Raw genomic sequence first — 15,528 nt, 5'->3', positions numbered from 1 at the left:
TTTCCAGCCAGTCTCAATACAGTGTGAAAAACCTCCGTTTGAGGGCCTGCCCTTCCCCTAGATCTGGGGTTCCTCCAAAGCAGGGGCCTCGTGTGGCTCATCTGTGTCCCCCGACTTCCAGCGGAGGGCTGGCACAAAGCTGTACCACTGTGAACTGATGGACGGTTCAAAGCGGAGAGCGGGGGCTGCCTCCCCCAGGGTGGCTGGGCCACCGGCCGGGTCACCCCCCAGGCCAGCGGTGCGTCTCCTCTCCGCCCTCCTCCTCACCGCCCTGAGCGCGTCTTCTCCGCCCCTTGAACCGCCCCCAGCTCGAGTGTCACTTCCTCCAGGGAGGCTGGCCCTGGGTCGGCACCACCACTTTCGGACAGCTCCGGAGACTCAGCCATTTGGCGCGCGAGTCTAGTTCAGCCTCTTCCCGCCCCTTGAGATCAAATCCGAGAATCGAAACTGCGCTGAGATCCATGCAGCAGGAGCCGGCACCCGCCGGATCGTCCAGGCCCCAGCAGGCCCCCGCACGGCCCCACACGTCCACCATGCCTCCCCCGGAGCCCCTCTCCGCAGGCCAGCAGCGCAGCCCCGGCCACAGCCCCACACAGGTACGACTGGGTTTGGGGAGATGGGGCTTCGGCTCTGTTGATTTGGTATGGTGGGAGAGGTGAGAAGGGATAGGGAACTTGGCCACGTACACAGAGGGAAAACCAGATGCCAGGGTCCTGACCCACTTGGCTCCATTAGGAGTAGGGGGGAGTAGAAAAGGGAACGAGGGATGAGTCAGGGGAGCCACTCTGGGCTGCGGTTCTCCACTGAGCAGTGCCACCTGGGACCGGACACTTCCGCCCGCGCGCCGCCGACTTGCCTCTTTGCCCTTGCTGTGACCAAGGCCGGCAGGTTAGGAGAATGGAGGTAGTAGCCCTAAAGCCCCCGCCTGGAGCCAGGGTCATGTTCCACGTGTGGAGGGAAAAAACAACAACAACAAAAAAACACCCAATCCCAGCTCAGAATGGGAAACCGTGGCCCGGACAAGAGAGTTGTATCAGCTAAGGCCTCCCAGCTCCTCTGGTTTCTCCCCTAGGAAGCCTTCCAGATCCTTCTCCGGGAACACCCTACCCGCCTAACCCCTATCACCAAGGGGGTTTATTAGGCTTTCCTCCTGTAACCTTTTGCCTTAATCTTCTTCTGGACAAACCCCAGCCTTACATACCCGACGAACTACTTAGACACAAGCTCTATGTTCTTCCAGACCCGTTTGAAAGCACAGATTGCAGTAATTCGTATTATTTGCATAATTACAACTAGGGATAGTATTGCTTAACATTACTAGTTAACATTTATGAGCACTTTTCAGGTGCCAGGTACTGTAGTAAGCACTTTTTTGCATTTTTTAAATTGTGGTAAAATAAACACAACATAAGATCTGCCATTTTAACCATTTCTAAGTGTATGATTCAGTCGTATTAAGTACATTAACCACGTTGTGTAACCGTCTCCACTGTCTATTTCTGGGATTTTTTTCAAATAGAAACTCCCTACCCCTTAACACCTTCATCTCCCCTTAACTCCTTCCTCTCCCCTTTCTCCAGCCCCTGGTAATCTTCAATCTACTTTCTGTCTCTGAATTTGCCTACTATAGATAATTTCATATAAGTGGATTCATATAATATTTGTCCTTTTGTCATTTAGCATAATGACCTGAAGGTTCACCCATGTTTTTGTAGCAATGTGAGAATGTCCTTCCATTTTAAGTCTGAATAATATTCCAGTGCATGTATATGCCACATTTTGCTTATCCATTCATCTGTTGATGGACGTTTGGGTTGTTTCCACCTTCTGGCTGTTGTGAATAATGCTGCTATTTATGTGGGTGTACAAGTATCTGTTTGGGTCAGTGTTTTTAGTTCTTTTGGGTGTATATCTAGGAGTGGAATTGTTAGCTCATATGGTTGATCTCTGTTTAACTTTGAAGAACCACCAAACTGTTAAGCACTTTATATGAGGTTGATACTTAATGTTATCTTATTTCTAAACTGAATTCCATGAAGGCAGATATATCTTTGTATCTCAGGGCCTAGTACTATGTCTGATGGAAAGTAGATGCTCAATAAATTGTAGAATGAGAGTGGGAAGGCCTGAGGAAATGGGAAACTGGGGTGCTGATAAACCTGGGTTTTGCATCATCCTATGACTGCCTGGAATGGAATATGAAATCCCATTCCAGCCTCCAGCCTTTGGGGCAGGTATTGGGTGGTTGAGGATTCCTGGGACCTAAGGCCTCACCCTCCTCCCCTCTGGTTCCCCCCCACCCCCCCCAGCAAGCGACGGAGGAGGACTTCCAGTTCCTGCGTTGCCAGGGCTGCCGGGCAGAAGCCAAGTGCCCTAAACTGCTGCCTTGTCTGCACACGCTGTGCTCAGGATGCCTGGAAGTTCCCAGCGTGCGGTGCCCTATCTGTAAGGCGCCCCAGCCCGCAGGCACTCAGGGACCGGCCCTGGATAACGTCTTCTTCGAGAGTCTGCAGCGGCGCCTGTCGGTATACAGGCAGATCGCTAATGCACAGGCCGTTTGCACCCGCTGCAGAGAGTCAGCCGACTTCTGGTGCTTCGAGTGCGAGCAGCTCCTCTGCGCCAAGTGCTTCGAGGCGCACCAGTGGTTCCTCAAGCACGAGGCCCGGCCCCTGGCAGAGCTCCGCAGCCAGTCGGTGTGCGAGTTCCTGGACAGCACGCGCAAGTCCAACAACATCTTCTGCTCCAACCCCACCCATCGCACCCCTGAGCTGACGAGGTGAGTCAGTGGGCTGGATGCAGTTGGGTGGCGCATCCAAGAGCCAGGGAGAGGGTGCAGGGAGCAGAGATCCAGGGTCATAAAGCTGAGAACGTGGGATAAGGAGCTTGCAGGGTCTTGCAACAAGCAGCATTTCTGACGATGTCCACGATTTATGCTCTTCGACGTGAGTGGATAGAAAGAGTTTATGATTTTCCACTCTAATAAATAATGCTGCAGAACCATCTTTGCACCCTATTCGGTAATTCCTTTAGGATCAATTTTTAGAAATGCCATTGCTAGGTTAAGGGGTATGAAAATTTTACATTGATACATGTTACCAACTGCCCTTCAGAAAATCTTGATAGTGAATCTTCCTCTGTTTAGCTGGATTCTAGTGGGATAAAATGCAGGTAGGTAGTTTCTGCTGAAAAGTCACAGTTGTAATACCTTGCTATCTGGGAATGTAGGTATGGCGGTTATTTTTATTAAACAGCACAAGATTTTAATTCCTTTCTGATAAAGACTATAATTAAATGGTTAAAAAAGTTAGGAACAAAGTTTATAAAGAGAGGGCCAAGTCTCCATTCCTCTCAAATCATCTTTCTAATTCCCACCACTTTTCTCCCTCATCCAAATAACTATTGTCACTAGTTTCTAACGTTTCCAGTTTCTGTGAATACATACACAGTTAGGAGTATGTAGTCTTTTGAGGTCTTATTTTTACCCCATTTAGACAAAAAGGTAGCATACCTATGTGAACTTTGGGATTTCCCCCACCTCCAGAAAAAAATTTGTTGTGTAAGATTCTTTTGTGTCCTTGTTCTTGTGGATCTGTTCTGCTTGCAAAGTGAAGGTATTGTTTGCCCGTTGGGGAAACACTCACAAGTACATTCCTGCTAAACTGAATGTGGCCTGCTTCCTGCTTGAGACTTATCACCTGCAGCATGGAATGCATCACCCCCCCCAATTGATATTATCATTTGAATTTGGATTTCTTTGCTTCTTTTGAAGGTTGAGCTTCCAGCAGCTTTACATACATTTATTTACCACTTTTCCTTCATTTGTGTCCCCCCTTGGAGGAGTTAGTCTCTTTAATTGTAAGAGCTTGTTCTAGTGCAGACACAATACCTCATTTAATGTTGTGTTTAAGTGTTTAGTTTTATGTTGTCTAATCCATCAGTCTCTTCTTTATGGTGTCTGGCTTTGATCATCCTAGGAAACATTTTTCCCATGCCAATGTTAAAAATATTTTCTTACATTCTATTTTAGTAATTTCATGGTTTTGTTTTTATAAGGAGGTCTTTAATTCGAATGGCATTTATTTTTGTGGATGGTATAAGTAAGGTTGAAAACTTCACTTTACGTTTCTCTCCAAATGGAAAGCCAGTTCTCTCAACTTTTATTGAGAGATTTTAATAGTTCACTCTTGCCCTTTTTATCATGTACTAAATGCCCATGTAGTCATGGGTATGTTTGTAAATCTTTGTTCTGTGTCCTGTGCCAATAAGGTGACTATGCCTTTGCTAATCCTTACTGCTGTAAGGCATTCTGTAGCTTTATTTTTGACAGGGCAAGTTCAAGTTCCCATTCAAAAATAATGTAGCTTTTCTTTTGCTCTTACAGTTCATGCAGTTTCAGAACTTACATATACATTGGGATTTTGATTGAAATTGCAATAAATCTGGAGAGAATTAGCCTCATCTCTGGTTATATCTTTTGGGTTTTATAGTTTTATTCACATACGTCTTGAACTTCTAAATTATAATTAACTTTAGAATATTTAATAATGTGAATAGAATCTTTTTCCATTATAATTTCTAACTGGTTATCTTTAGCATTCAGTAATGCTCCTAATTTATGTGTATTAATTATACCTAGCCTTCTTATCAAACTTTTATTCTTGTAAGTTTTTCAATTCTTTTGGATTTTCTAGATAAACAATCGTATCATCTGCAAATAATAAAAAGTTTTTTTCTTTTCAGTATTTTTATACATTACTTCTTTGTGGCTTTGTTTCATTGGCCAGAACAATATTGAATAATAGTCATTAGAAAAAGCAACTCTATCTTGTTCCTGCCTTTTATGAAAAAGTCCCTTAGGCTTTCTTGTTTAGTATGTTTATTATTATATTGTCTTCCTTAGGTAACTTTAAAAAATCATATTAAGAAAGTTACCTCCTTTTTCTGGTTTACTAACAGTTTTGTTGTCATTTTGTTTTATTTATTTATTTATTTATTTATCTATCTATTTATTTATTTATTATTGGGGAAGGGGAACAGTGGGTATTTCCAGGACTTTATTGAGGAACTGTGTTTTTCCCAGGACCCGTCAGCTCCAAGTCAAGTAGCTGTCCTTCAATCTAGTTGTGGAGGGTGCAGCTCAGCTCCAGGTCCAGTCGCCAGCCTCAATCTAGTTGTAGGGAGTGCAGCCCCTCATCCCATGTGGGAATTGAACCAGCAACCTTTCTGTTGAGAGCTCGTGCTATAACCAACTGAGCCATCTGGCAGCCCCTCCTGCAGCCCCTCCTGCAGCTCAGTAGCAGCTCATCTCAAGTTGTCTTCAATGTAGCCTTGGAGGGCGCAGCCCACTGGCCCATATGGGAATCTCACCCCGCAACCCTGCTGCCCAGAGCCCGCGGTGTGCTCCGACCAACTGAGCCACCCGGCCGTCCCATTTTGTTTTATTTTTAACAAATAAAGATATTTGTTAAACATTCGGTGTTTCTTTTGGATTTGTTAAAAACCAGTGTTCTTTTGGATTCTATGAAGCTTTCGTTTCACCTTTTAGTATGATGAATTATATCAAAGGTTTCTTTGTCTTGAACCATTTTTTAATTCCCAGGAGAAAAAAAACTCTATTTGGTCATAATATACTGTTTTTTTATTATTATTATTATTATTATTATTATTATTATTATTCATAGCTAGATTCCATTTAGCAACATTTTATTTAGTCTATTATCTGTATTTATAGATGTGATTAATTTTTATGAATATGTGTGATTTCATTGTCAAGTTTTCTTATCCATTTTATGATAATCTCTTTCAATAAATTTGTAAACTTGCCTTTTTTGAATATGATAATATATAAATTACTTAACATAGTGCCTGGCATATATTAAATACTCAGTAAATATTAAAATCTTACTATTTTTATCCTTTCTCTGCTCTAGAACAATTTAGAAAACATAGCCAATTAAGGCTTATAGAAGTTTCTTGAAAAACTATCTGAGACTGGTGCTTTTTTTTGAAGAGTAGATTTTTCCCCCCATGGTATTGGTCTGTTTGGGATTTTGACTCAGATTTTCTGGAACATTTTCTAGTTCATTCTGAGCTGTCTTTCATAATTTAAGAATCTCCTCTATACCTGTAATTATATCCCCTTTCTTATTTCTAATATTATACACTTGTGATTATTTTAGTGATCTTTTCAAAGTACTAACTTTTGGTCTTCCCTTATATTTTTTACTGATATTAATGTTTTCTTTTCAAGAAGTATGTAATGTTTGGTTTCTATATTTGATGTTAATTTTTACAGTCCAATCAGTTAACATGTAAGAGTTCTATCTGAGGCTATATTGAGATTTTTGGGGGTGTCCAGCATATTCGTTGAATGAGTGTATTCCTAGGACTTTAAAAAAATCTGTATTCTTTGTAGAGTATACACACACATCTATATATACACACAACTATATATATGCATGTATTGTATCTCATATATCTGTCTACTCCTGTTTAGAATTTTAGCAAACATACTCAAACATGTTTGTGTGTGCGTGTATACATTTATCAAGAATAGATTATCACTATTCTTCCAGATAAGATAAATCCTTTATCATACTTTTTCTTTTCCACATTCCCTTTCCACACCCAGATTTAGTTGAAATAACATGAAATTTTAGTTCTAGGCTACTGAATTTTCAGGCCTTTTCTATTCTAAACATCTTTCTTAACAGTTATTGTATTACATAATTACCTTATAACCCTCTTGTTATCCATCGCCTTAGATTTTAATTGGTTTCATTGCTCACAATAATGTTTTTCTACTATAGCATATCTTTCCCTTTCTTGAATCACTTAATGTGATTAATTTCCCATCTGGCTGGAATACCTCACGTAATTTTGTTTGTTTTTCAGAAAGTTTTCTTTTTGAGGCTTTAAGTGTCTTAACTAACACCCTGTTTCCCTGAAAATAAGACCTAGCCAACAATCAGCTCTAATGCATCTTTTGGAGCAAAAATTAATATAAGACCCAGTATTATATTATAATATTATATTATATTATATTATATTATATTATATTATATTATATTATTATACTGGGTCTTACAATAAAATAAGACCGGGTATTACATTATATTATATTAGACCCGGTCTTATATTATAGTAAAATAAGACCGGAAATTATATTATATTATTTTATATTATATTATGTTATATTATGTTATATTAAAGACTCAGTCTTACCGTAAAATAAGACCGGGTCTTATATTAATTTTTGCTCCAAAAGACACATTAGAGCTGATGGTCCAGCTAGGTCTTACTTTCGGGGAAACACAGCATGTGACTTTGCTGTCACACATAAAGGAAAGGTTAACGAGGTGTGAAATTCTGGGTCACAATCACCATTCCTTCATCTTGGAATGTATAAGCGTTGCTTCATAAATTTCTGGCCTCCTGCTTTGCAGACAAGAATTCAGTTATTGTCTAATTATTTTTTTCTTTGTGGATAACCAGTTTTTATTTGCTAAGGATTTCATATAATTTTTTTTTTTTTCTTGAAATGATTGATCGGGCTAGATCAGATATGTCTCTCTTTTTTTTTTTTCTCTCAATAATCCTGCATGACATTGTTGATCTGAAAATAAAAGTCTTTCTTCAGCTCAAAGATATTGTATTCTGCTTTTGTGTGTATTGATTTGCCTTCATTTTTTCTTTTTACAACTGTTGTCATATGGAGATTGGAACTCCAAATCCATCTCTTATCTCTTTTATCCTTTTATTCATTAATTCTGTTACTTTGCTTTCATTCTTCTGGATTCTCAGAATGTTCCTTGAATTGATTTTCTAATTTACCAACTCTCTCTCTCCCTCCCTCCCTCCCTTTCTTTTTTTTCAGGAGACCCTTTTCTGCTATTTACCACCTATGATAAATTTTGTTTCAGTTTGTTTTTCTTAGCAATCATGTATTTTTATTTCCAAAAAAAGTTCATGTTCTCAGTATGCTTTTTCTTGTCATCCTGTTCTCGTTTTCTCTATGTGGCATGTTCTTAAATCACTCTGCAAAACAAACTTAGAATTTTTGGAAGTTTTAGGTTTCCTGTGTCACCCTTTTTTTAGTGTGGACCAAGAATCAGTTTGGTTCCCATTTTGGTTGCTGATTCTCTTTATAGGTCCTGTGGTTCTGTGTTGTCTGCTCACATGTAAATGTTGATATCTACATTGCATATAGTTCTGGTAGTTGTCGATATGGGCAGGCAGCAGTTGCATAAAGCACAGTTTCCACCTCCCACCCCTGCAGTGAGAATGGGGTCTCTCCTCCAGATGGTGGTAGCTTACAGGTGGTCCTACCTCTAGTGTGGGAGTCAGGGGTGGATTTCTCCCCAGGTACAATGGGCAAGGCTGGTCCAGCCAGCAAGAGGGCCGGATTCCCGTCCTGGCTTAAAAAATTTGACCCTATTGTTTAAAAATCATACACACAGTCTTAATTCACATTGTTTCACAATTTACCAGTAGTTACTGGAAAAATTCAACTTGTTTTTTTCTGCACAAAACCTCAGTGCCATAAATCACTACAACTCTCTTCAGTAATAAACCAGTTTATTGTACGTTGGAGAGCAACCCCAGAGGTGGCTTTGAACTTGGAACCAAGCCTGGAATTGTCTGACCTGGGTCTTTGTCATTGGATCACCACGTCTGGAGTCCATTCTTTCGGCCCACGTTTCTGCTGTGTGGCAAACCCTCTGTTAGGTGATAGGGGTATAAATACGAACAGGTACAGCCCTGGCCCTCGGGGAGGTCAAAGTCTGGTGGAGGAACCAAGTCCGCCATTAACAATCAAGGCTGCAGAGCACCGCGAGGAAACCTGCTTGCCATTGTCACTGTGTGCTTTGACAGCTGCCCTTATCATATTGTCCTCTAGCTTACATTTTTCCCTTGCCAGTAGCCCTGTCCACAGGGCTGACCTCTGGTGTGTACTCAGTCAGTTTCAAGGCAGAAGGAAGACAGGCACACAAGCCAGTGATCTCAGAGAAGGCCACCTGCCCAGCCATACTGGCTGGGAAAGGCAGCTTCCAGGAGGGTGTCACATAGACATATGTGGCAGACACGTTATCGAGTCTGCTGCATTTCAGGAGCTGCAAGTAAGGGGTGTGCGTGAAGGCAGGGTTAGAAGGGTGAGCTTGGGTCAGACGTGGCGGGCTTGGAGGAGTTAGGACTCTCCCACAATTTCTGGGACGGAGAGTGTTCTCGGCTTGCTTCTTTCTCATGCAGTTTACTCATGTTTTACCAGCAAATGTCCTATAGAACACAGTGTGCATGGTACCTTATGGTGCCCTGTTGGAAACCCACTGATGGGTGTGCGGGAGAGAGTGGGATGATCGGATTCCCTCTGTCCTGTCTCCTGTGATTGAAGTGGGCAAGTCTGGGAGCAGGGAGACCAGTAGTTGTTTCTTTGGCTGCACACTTATTTGTATTTCACACCATTCCATAAAGAATTTGAGATTTACCACCGTGCTGTTGGTTATAAGTACCAACAGAAACTGAAGCAGAGAATCTGGACCAGGGCAAAGGGAGCCCCATTGAGAAACAGGCCACGGTGAAGGTGGGGGTGAGGACTGAGGATGCAGAGACGGAGCGGTGGGGAGAAGGCCCGAGTCCCACACTGCCAGGGCCTGCCTGACCTGGAGGTCAAGGTGGCTGCCAGCCTTTCTGTCATGTGTGACAGCTACCCTGGGAGTGTCTTCCCACCCAAGAGTAATATGGGTCTGGGATGCAGGTGGAGAAGAGACCCATGTATGGGTGTCAGAACCTGAAGCTTGGCCAGATATGGTAGAGGAATTAATCGAGGGCTTCAAAGCTTGTAGCCAGAAAGAGCTTGAATTAGTTCAGTGGTGAAAATAAAAGACTTATCCATCAAGTTTGACAGGTGGGATGAGATATAAACTGGGAAAAGAATTCCCAAGACCAGAAGTTGGAGTAATTGGCAACAGGTCAGGGAGAGGCATGCTGGGCAGCCCTGGGGAGGGTCCCAGGGCACAGGCAGGCATCAGTAATGGCAAAGGTGTTGGCAGGGAAGGGAAGGGCTGCTGGCCTAAGAGGAAATCGAAAAGACAGATCCTTGTGGGCCCACTCAGGGCCAGGGCTGTGGGAGGAAAGCCAGATGCCATGGGTGCAAACTCAAAAGAGCTCCCTTCCCTTCTGAAAGCCTGCCTCCTAGGTGTCCGGCTGCCGTTCACGTCCTGGCCCTGCCCGGTGCCTTCCTGGTACCCTCCATGAAGTTCTTAGTAAGTTGCACCTTACTGGGAATTGGTGGTCTCCCTGGGATCGAATGCTGGCCTGCAAGGAGCATCACATGAGTAGAAGAAAGGCTGCTGCCAGGAGTTAGGGCAGAGTCAAATGACCCGTTTCAAGTGTTTCTGTGAACTCTCCTAGGGCACTAGTTTCAGAGCGAGGAGCAACTGCTTTACCTTTCATGGGGGCGAGGTGGGAGAGGCTGAAAGGTAAATTTGGTTGAATAATATGTGAATAAAAGGGATGTTTCCCCATTAGAGCCCTTCTGTGTTGGAAAAAGAGTAGAGGAATTTAAAGTGACCCAAGCCAAGGTCAGGTTTACCATCAGTGTCCCTGCCTCAAGCTCTGCTTTCTCCACCTGGAAACAGTGGGTTTTATTGCTCAGGGGTGGAGGCCTTGGACATTTTAGAAGAATTTTTAACAATCAGACTTCAAATGAATGGTTTTGGTCATTGATTCCTAACTCATAAGATTAAACTACCTGGACCTACATCCATCCATTTGTCCAGCCAGCCATTGAACAACCATTTCTTGAGCATTTATTTCATGCCCAGCACCTTGATCGCTGTTGCTGGGAGAATAAGAATCCCTGTCTTTGAAGTCTGGCTCTATGGAGGGTTTCTGTCTACAGATGAGTTGTGGGTATGCACATCCCCGTGCTCTGTGGTAGGGACCCACAGATCCTGGAAGACACGGTCAGATAAAGGGCTGGGGCAATTTTAAGGAGGGGAAAGTTGGGTTTAATTGGGAGGATCAGGGAAACCTTAATGAAAGAGTTGACATTTGAGCCATACCTTGACCTTAGAGGTTTGTCTGTATGAGTTTCAACTAAAACAAATGTATAAATTAGTGACAAATTTTTAGTTAGTGGCTTAAGCAACAAACAAATGAATGGCTTATGTAAGGGAATAGGTGTGGAGCTGGCCTCTGACCTAACCTTATTAGATACATTGCTTATGATGTGGGTCTCTGGCAAGTCAGCTCCATTCACAGAAGGGCTTCTCTCTTGGCTGCCAAATGATTGCAGCGGCTCCAGAGGTCACACACGCTCGTCCTCAAAGCCAATGGGAGAGAGTGAGAAGCTTCCCAGAATTCCATGTCAAGTCTCAGCATGTCTCTGACTGGATCAGGTTCCTGTTATTGAAAGATTCGCTGAGGCTGCTGGGGGATACCCAGACTGATGTAAGACTGAGTCACGTGGTTCCCCAAAGCTCATGGGCTGAGAACGTGGAGTGTGTGCCCTAAAGGGGCCTGGTACAAAAAGAAAGAGGACTGTATCCTCCATATATCTTGGAAAAATCTCCCGCCACCACTGCAAGTGAAAGCAAAGAAGAGAAAAGATCCCAGGCATGTGGGATGCAGGAATGCAGAAACCAGAGTGCGGGGAACAAGTTGAGAGCCATCCTCAAGTGCAGCTGCCTGCGGCCTTGGCGCCTGGGCTGCCCCTTTCCAATGGGATGTTCCCCTTTTCCGGTGTGGCCAGAGAATAGGCTGTCCAACAAGGCCAGAGACCAGAGCATTCCTGGGAGCTAACCCAAGCAGGAGCTCCTGCAAAGCAGGGCCAGACAGGATGTGGTTGTGCTCCTTTCCTACTGCTCTGGCCTCTGCGTCCAGCCTGTCCTCCACTGACAACTGGGCTGAATTGCAAAAAAAGGATTCGCTAAGTCACTTGTTTGGAACTCAAAGTGTATTTTCCCTTAGAATTAAATTATTAGAAGGAAACGTGCTATTTGAGCAATGTGGAAATTTACTTTGCCTTGACTTTAATGGAAGGAAAAGAAACTGAAGTAAAATGGGACCTGCAAAGCTTCAAAGAAATATTTCTTCATCCTAAAATATTTTCCTAAAAGCGCTCTCTAAGATTAAGCAAAAACGATGACTAAGACAATAAGGGGTGACAGTCACTGTAGTTTGCTTTTAACGAAACGCCTCCATTTTAGACAGTACTGAGCCTCTGCTGTGAAAGATCAGGGTGGCCCACCCCATGTATCTGTCCTGGCTCCATGTCCCAATGGCTGCAGTGGAAGCACTGGCCAAGGCCTTGTTTTTCAGACTTTCTCAGTAGATTTTTGTCTTTTCTCCATATAACTCCTACATATTTCTTTTTAGGATTCTAGAGTTTTTCTTTTTTCTTTTTTCTTTCTTTCTTTTTTTCTTTTTCTTTCTTTTCTTTCTTTCTTTCTTTCTTTCTTTCTTTCTTTCTTTCTTTCTTTCTTTCTTTCTTTCTTTCTTTCTTTCTTTCTCTCTCTCTCTCTCTCTCTCTCTCTCTCTCTCTCTCTTTCTTTCTTTCTTTTCTCTCTCTCTCTCTCTCTCCCTCCCCCCCTCCCTCCCTCCCTCCCTCCCTTCGTCTCTCTCTTTCTTTCTTTCTTGCACTTTAAAAATTGCTCTCGTAAATAAGAGCATGGGAAGTTTGTTTTCCATGTTTCTTTTCATTTGCTTTGTTGGGATAGAATTAAGCTAAGCTATTTTCTTCTCTTAATTCTGGTATAATCTAGCCACTTTGCTGACTTATTTCTTACTAATTTTGTGGTGTTTAGTTTTATTCATTTGACTGTTCCAGGAGCTAATACCTGTCATTTTGCTTTCCAAAGCTACTCCTCTCTCTGCTTGTGTTGTCTGGGTTCTTGTCATGAAGCTCTTTGTGGGCAGGTGTCTGCCTCACCTCTGCCTCCTCCAAAATGCCAAGCACACAGTAGGTGTTCAGTGAGTGTCCCCTGAATGAGAGTGGAGGTGTCCTAGGCGAAGGAGGTCGTTCCTGGTCCTGGGGCAGCCCCTTAATGGGTCACCCCAATTCAGGATCTACACCTCAGTTTTATCAGAAAGCGTGGGTTCAGAATTGTACACCTGAAACTTATGTAACTTTACTAACCATTATCACCCCAATAAACTTTAAAAAAGAAAAAAGAAAAAGAAAACTATCATGGGTAAAATTAGGAGACCTTGTCTCCATCTAGTGGTCAGTGTATTATACTAATACTACTGTTATTCTAACATCAAAATACTATTATGCATTTTATTTTCTTAATTGTGGTGAAAATGACTCTAACCAAGATACTACTGTTATTTTCTAAGGATATCTATCAAGCTTGAAAAGTAAATAATCAGATACAAGGTACATAATTTTAAGTAAATACATTGAAATATATGGCTTGAACATATTGTCCAAAATCCATGAAACAATTTTCTGCTATAAGTAAGTAAGTAGAGAAGTAAATAAATAAATGATTTTTTTAAAAGGAAGAAAGCTTGGGGCTTTTGGACCCATGAGGTCTGATTCAGGTCAACCAACTCACAGAGACCTAATGCCAATTGTCCACTTCCATCCAAATGGGAAGCAGTGACCACTTTCCCTAGCGAGACCCCATTTGAAGCGGAGGGGCCTAGAAATAGCAGAGATGTGGTCGACCCAGAACATCTTGCTCTCTCTCTAGCCAGGCTGCCACGGTGTGCCCCTTCCAAGCTTGGAGCACTCTTCCTAAGCAAAGGAAGCCAACTTTCCCTTGCAACCAAAGCAGGGAAAATGATTACTGGCGCTAGTACTCCTCCTTTATAGTATACTCCTGTATAGTTGCCCACATTTATTAGTAGTCTGTTCTTTAATTTAAAAAATGGGTAATACAGTCTTTCCCTGAAAATAAGACATAACTGGACCATCAGCTCTAATGCGTCTTTTGGAGCAAAAATTAATATAAGAACCGGTATTATTATATTATATTATATTATATTATATTATATTATATTATATACCCAGTCTTATAGTAAAATAAGACCGGGTCTTATATTCATTTTTGCTCCAAAAGACCATTAGAGCTGATGGTCCGGCTTGGTCTTATTTTCGGGGAAACACGGTATATGCACAAGGTTCAAACATGAAAGCAATCTAAAAGGCATACAGTGAAATGTCTCCCTCCTCTGCTCTGCCCCATCCATAACTACTTTTATTAATTTATGTGGCCTTTGGAGATTTCTTTATTCAAATATAACCAAATGTGAATATGTTCTTATTTTCTCCATTCTTACACAAAAGGTAGCGCATGGACTATACATCATAATAATACAGATACTGAATACTCATTGCTAATCACTGTTCTAACCTTTTCTTTATATAAAATCTCATTTAATCCTCCTAATAATCCTATTAATCTCCTCATTTTGCCATGGAGATTTTTCTATATAAAGAGCTTCCTTAATTTTCTACAGCTGCATAGTATTCCACTGTATGGGTTCATCATAATTTATGTAACTCACTGTCTAGTGATGGACACTTAGGTTGTTTCTGTTCTTTGCTATTATGGTCTGTGTTGGAGTGTACAGATGTCATTTCATACATGTGGAGATAGAGCTGCAGAATAGATACCTAGAAGGGGGATTGCCACGTCAAAGGATAAATAAATACATTTGTGATTTTGATGGATATTGCCCTCTGTAAAACTATTAGTTCTTTTCATAATTGCTTAGCAATTCTTATTAATAGTGACATTGGTGAGCACTAATATTTCATTCAATTAGAATAATCATAGTTGTTAAGGATGTTTATACAGGACTTCTCTGATTTGATCCTCTACAGCACTCCCATATGTGGTGGGAATTGTCCCTATTTTACAGATAAGAAAACTGAGTCGCAAAGAGGTTAAGATGATCTGCCAAGGACACAGAACTGAGGTCAGATCCACATGTGCCAGGCTCTTTTTTCTGCTCCAGCTGCCACTTAATCTCAGTCACTGGTGCCGTCTCTGGGTGACGGACCTCTCTGTTACTTAGATCAAGATGGTCTGAGGCTGGAGGAGCTGAGCGCATGCCCCAGTGACAAACCCCAGTCCCTTTTCACACTCTCTGGGCTCTCCAGGAAGCCTCAGCTAGCCCGGGATAAGTCTCCTGTGTTTGATCAGGAGGACCAAGCCCTGAGACACATTCTTGGGTAGCTTGGGAAGGTTGAGAGCCGGCCAACCTGAGGACCAGTGCCTGGTGCCATGATTTTGGAGTCAGGTTGGCTATCAGGCTGTCTATTGGCAGATACAAGACAAGCTGATCTCAGTAACTGAGGCCAAAATGGCCCCAGCTAAGAGCCTTTCTCCCAGCCTAGCTGCTGATGAGAGTAAATTACAACAGTATTTCTGGGGAAGTAACTAATAATAATTTTTTTTTTTCTGGTGGTATTTGAAGAGGCAACATTGCAATGGTTAAGAGCATGGACTCTGAGCCAGATTGTCTGGGTTTTTATATTAGTTGCCTATTGCTGCTGTAACAAATTACCACAAA

General features: G+C 42.3%; 1 protein-coding gene across 4 annotated transcripts in view; it reads left to right on the top strand.

The window, feature by feature from the left end:
• Positions 1-335: 335 nt before the first annotated feature.
• The window catches only part of PML (PML nuclear body scaffold), a 35,158-nt gene continuing 19,965 nt past the window's right edge, over positions 336-15,528 (top strand). For all 4 annotated transcript variants that reach the window (XM_081050313.1, XM_081050311.1, XM_081050314.1 and 1 more), the window contains exons 1-2: positions 336-596; positions 2,310-2,776. In XM_081050313.1, coding sequence (XP_080906439.1) covers positions 462-596; positions 2,310-2,776 — 602 coding nt within the window. In that variant the 5' untranslated portion in view covers positions 336-461. The remainder of the gene's footprint in view (positions 597-2,309; positions 2,777-15,528) is intronic.

Source organism: Rhinolophus hipposideros (genome assembly GCF_964194185.1).
Source record: "Rhinolophus hipposideros genome assembly, chromosome: 5".
NCBI lineage: Eukaryota > Metazoa > Chordata > Mammalia > Chiroptera > Rhinolophidae > Rhinolophus > Rhinolophus hipposideros.
This window is presented reverse-complemented; position numbering and strand designations above follow the sequence as displayed.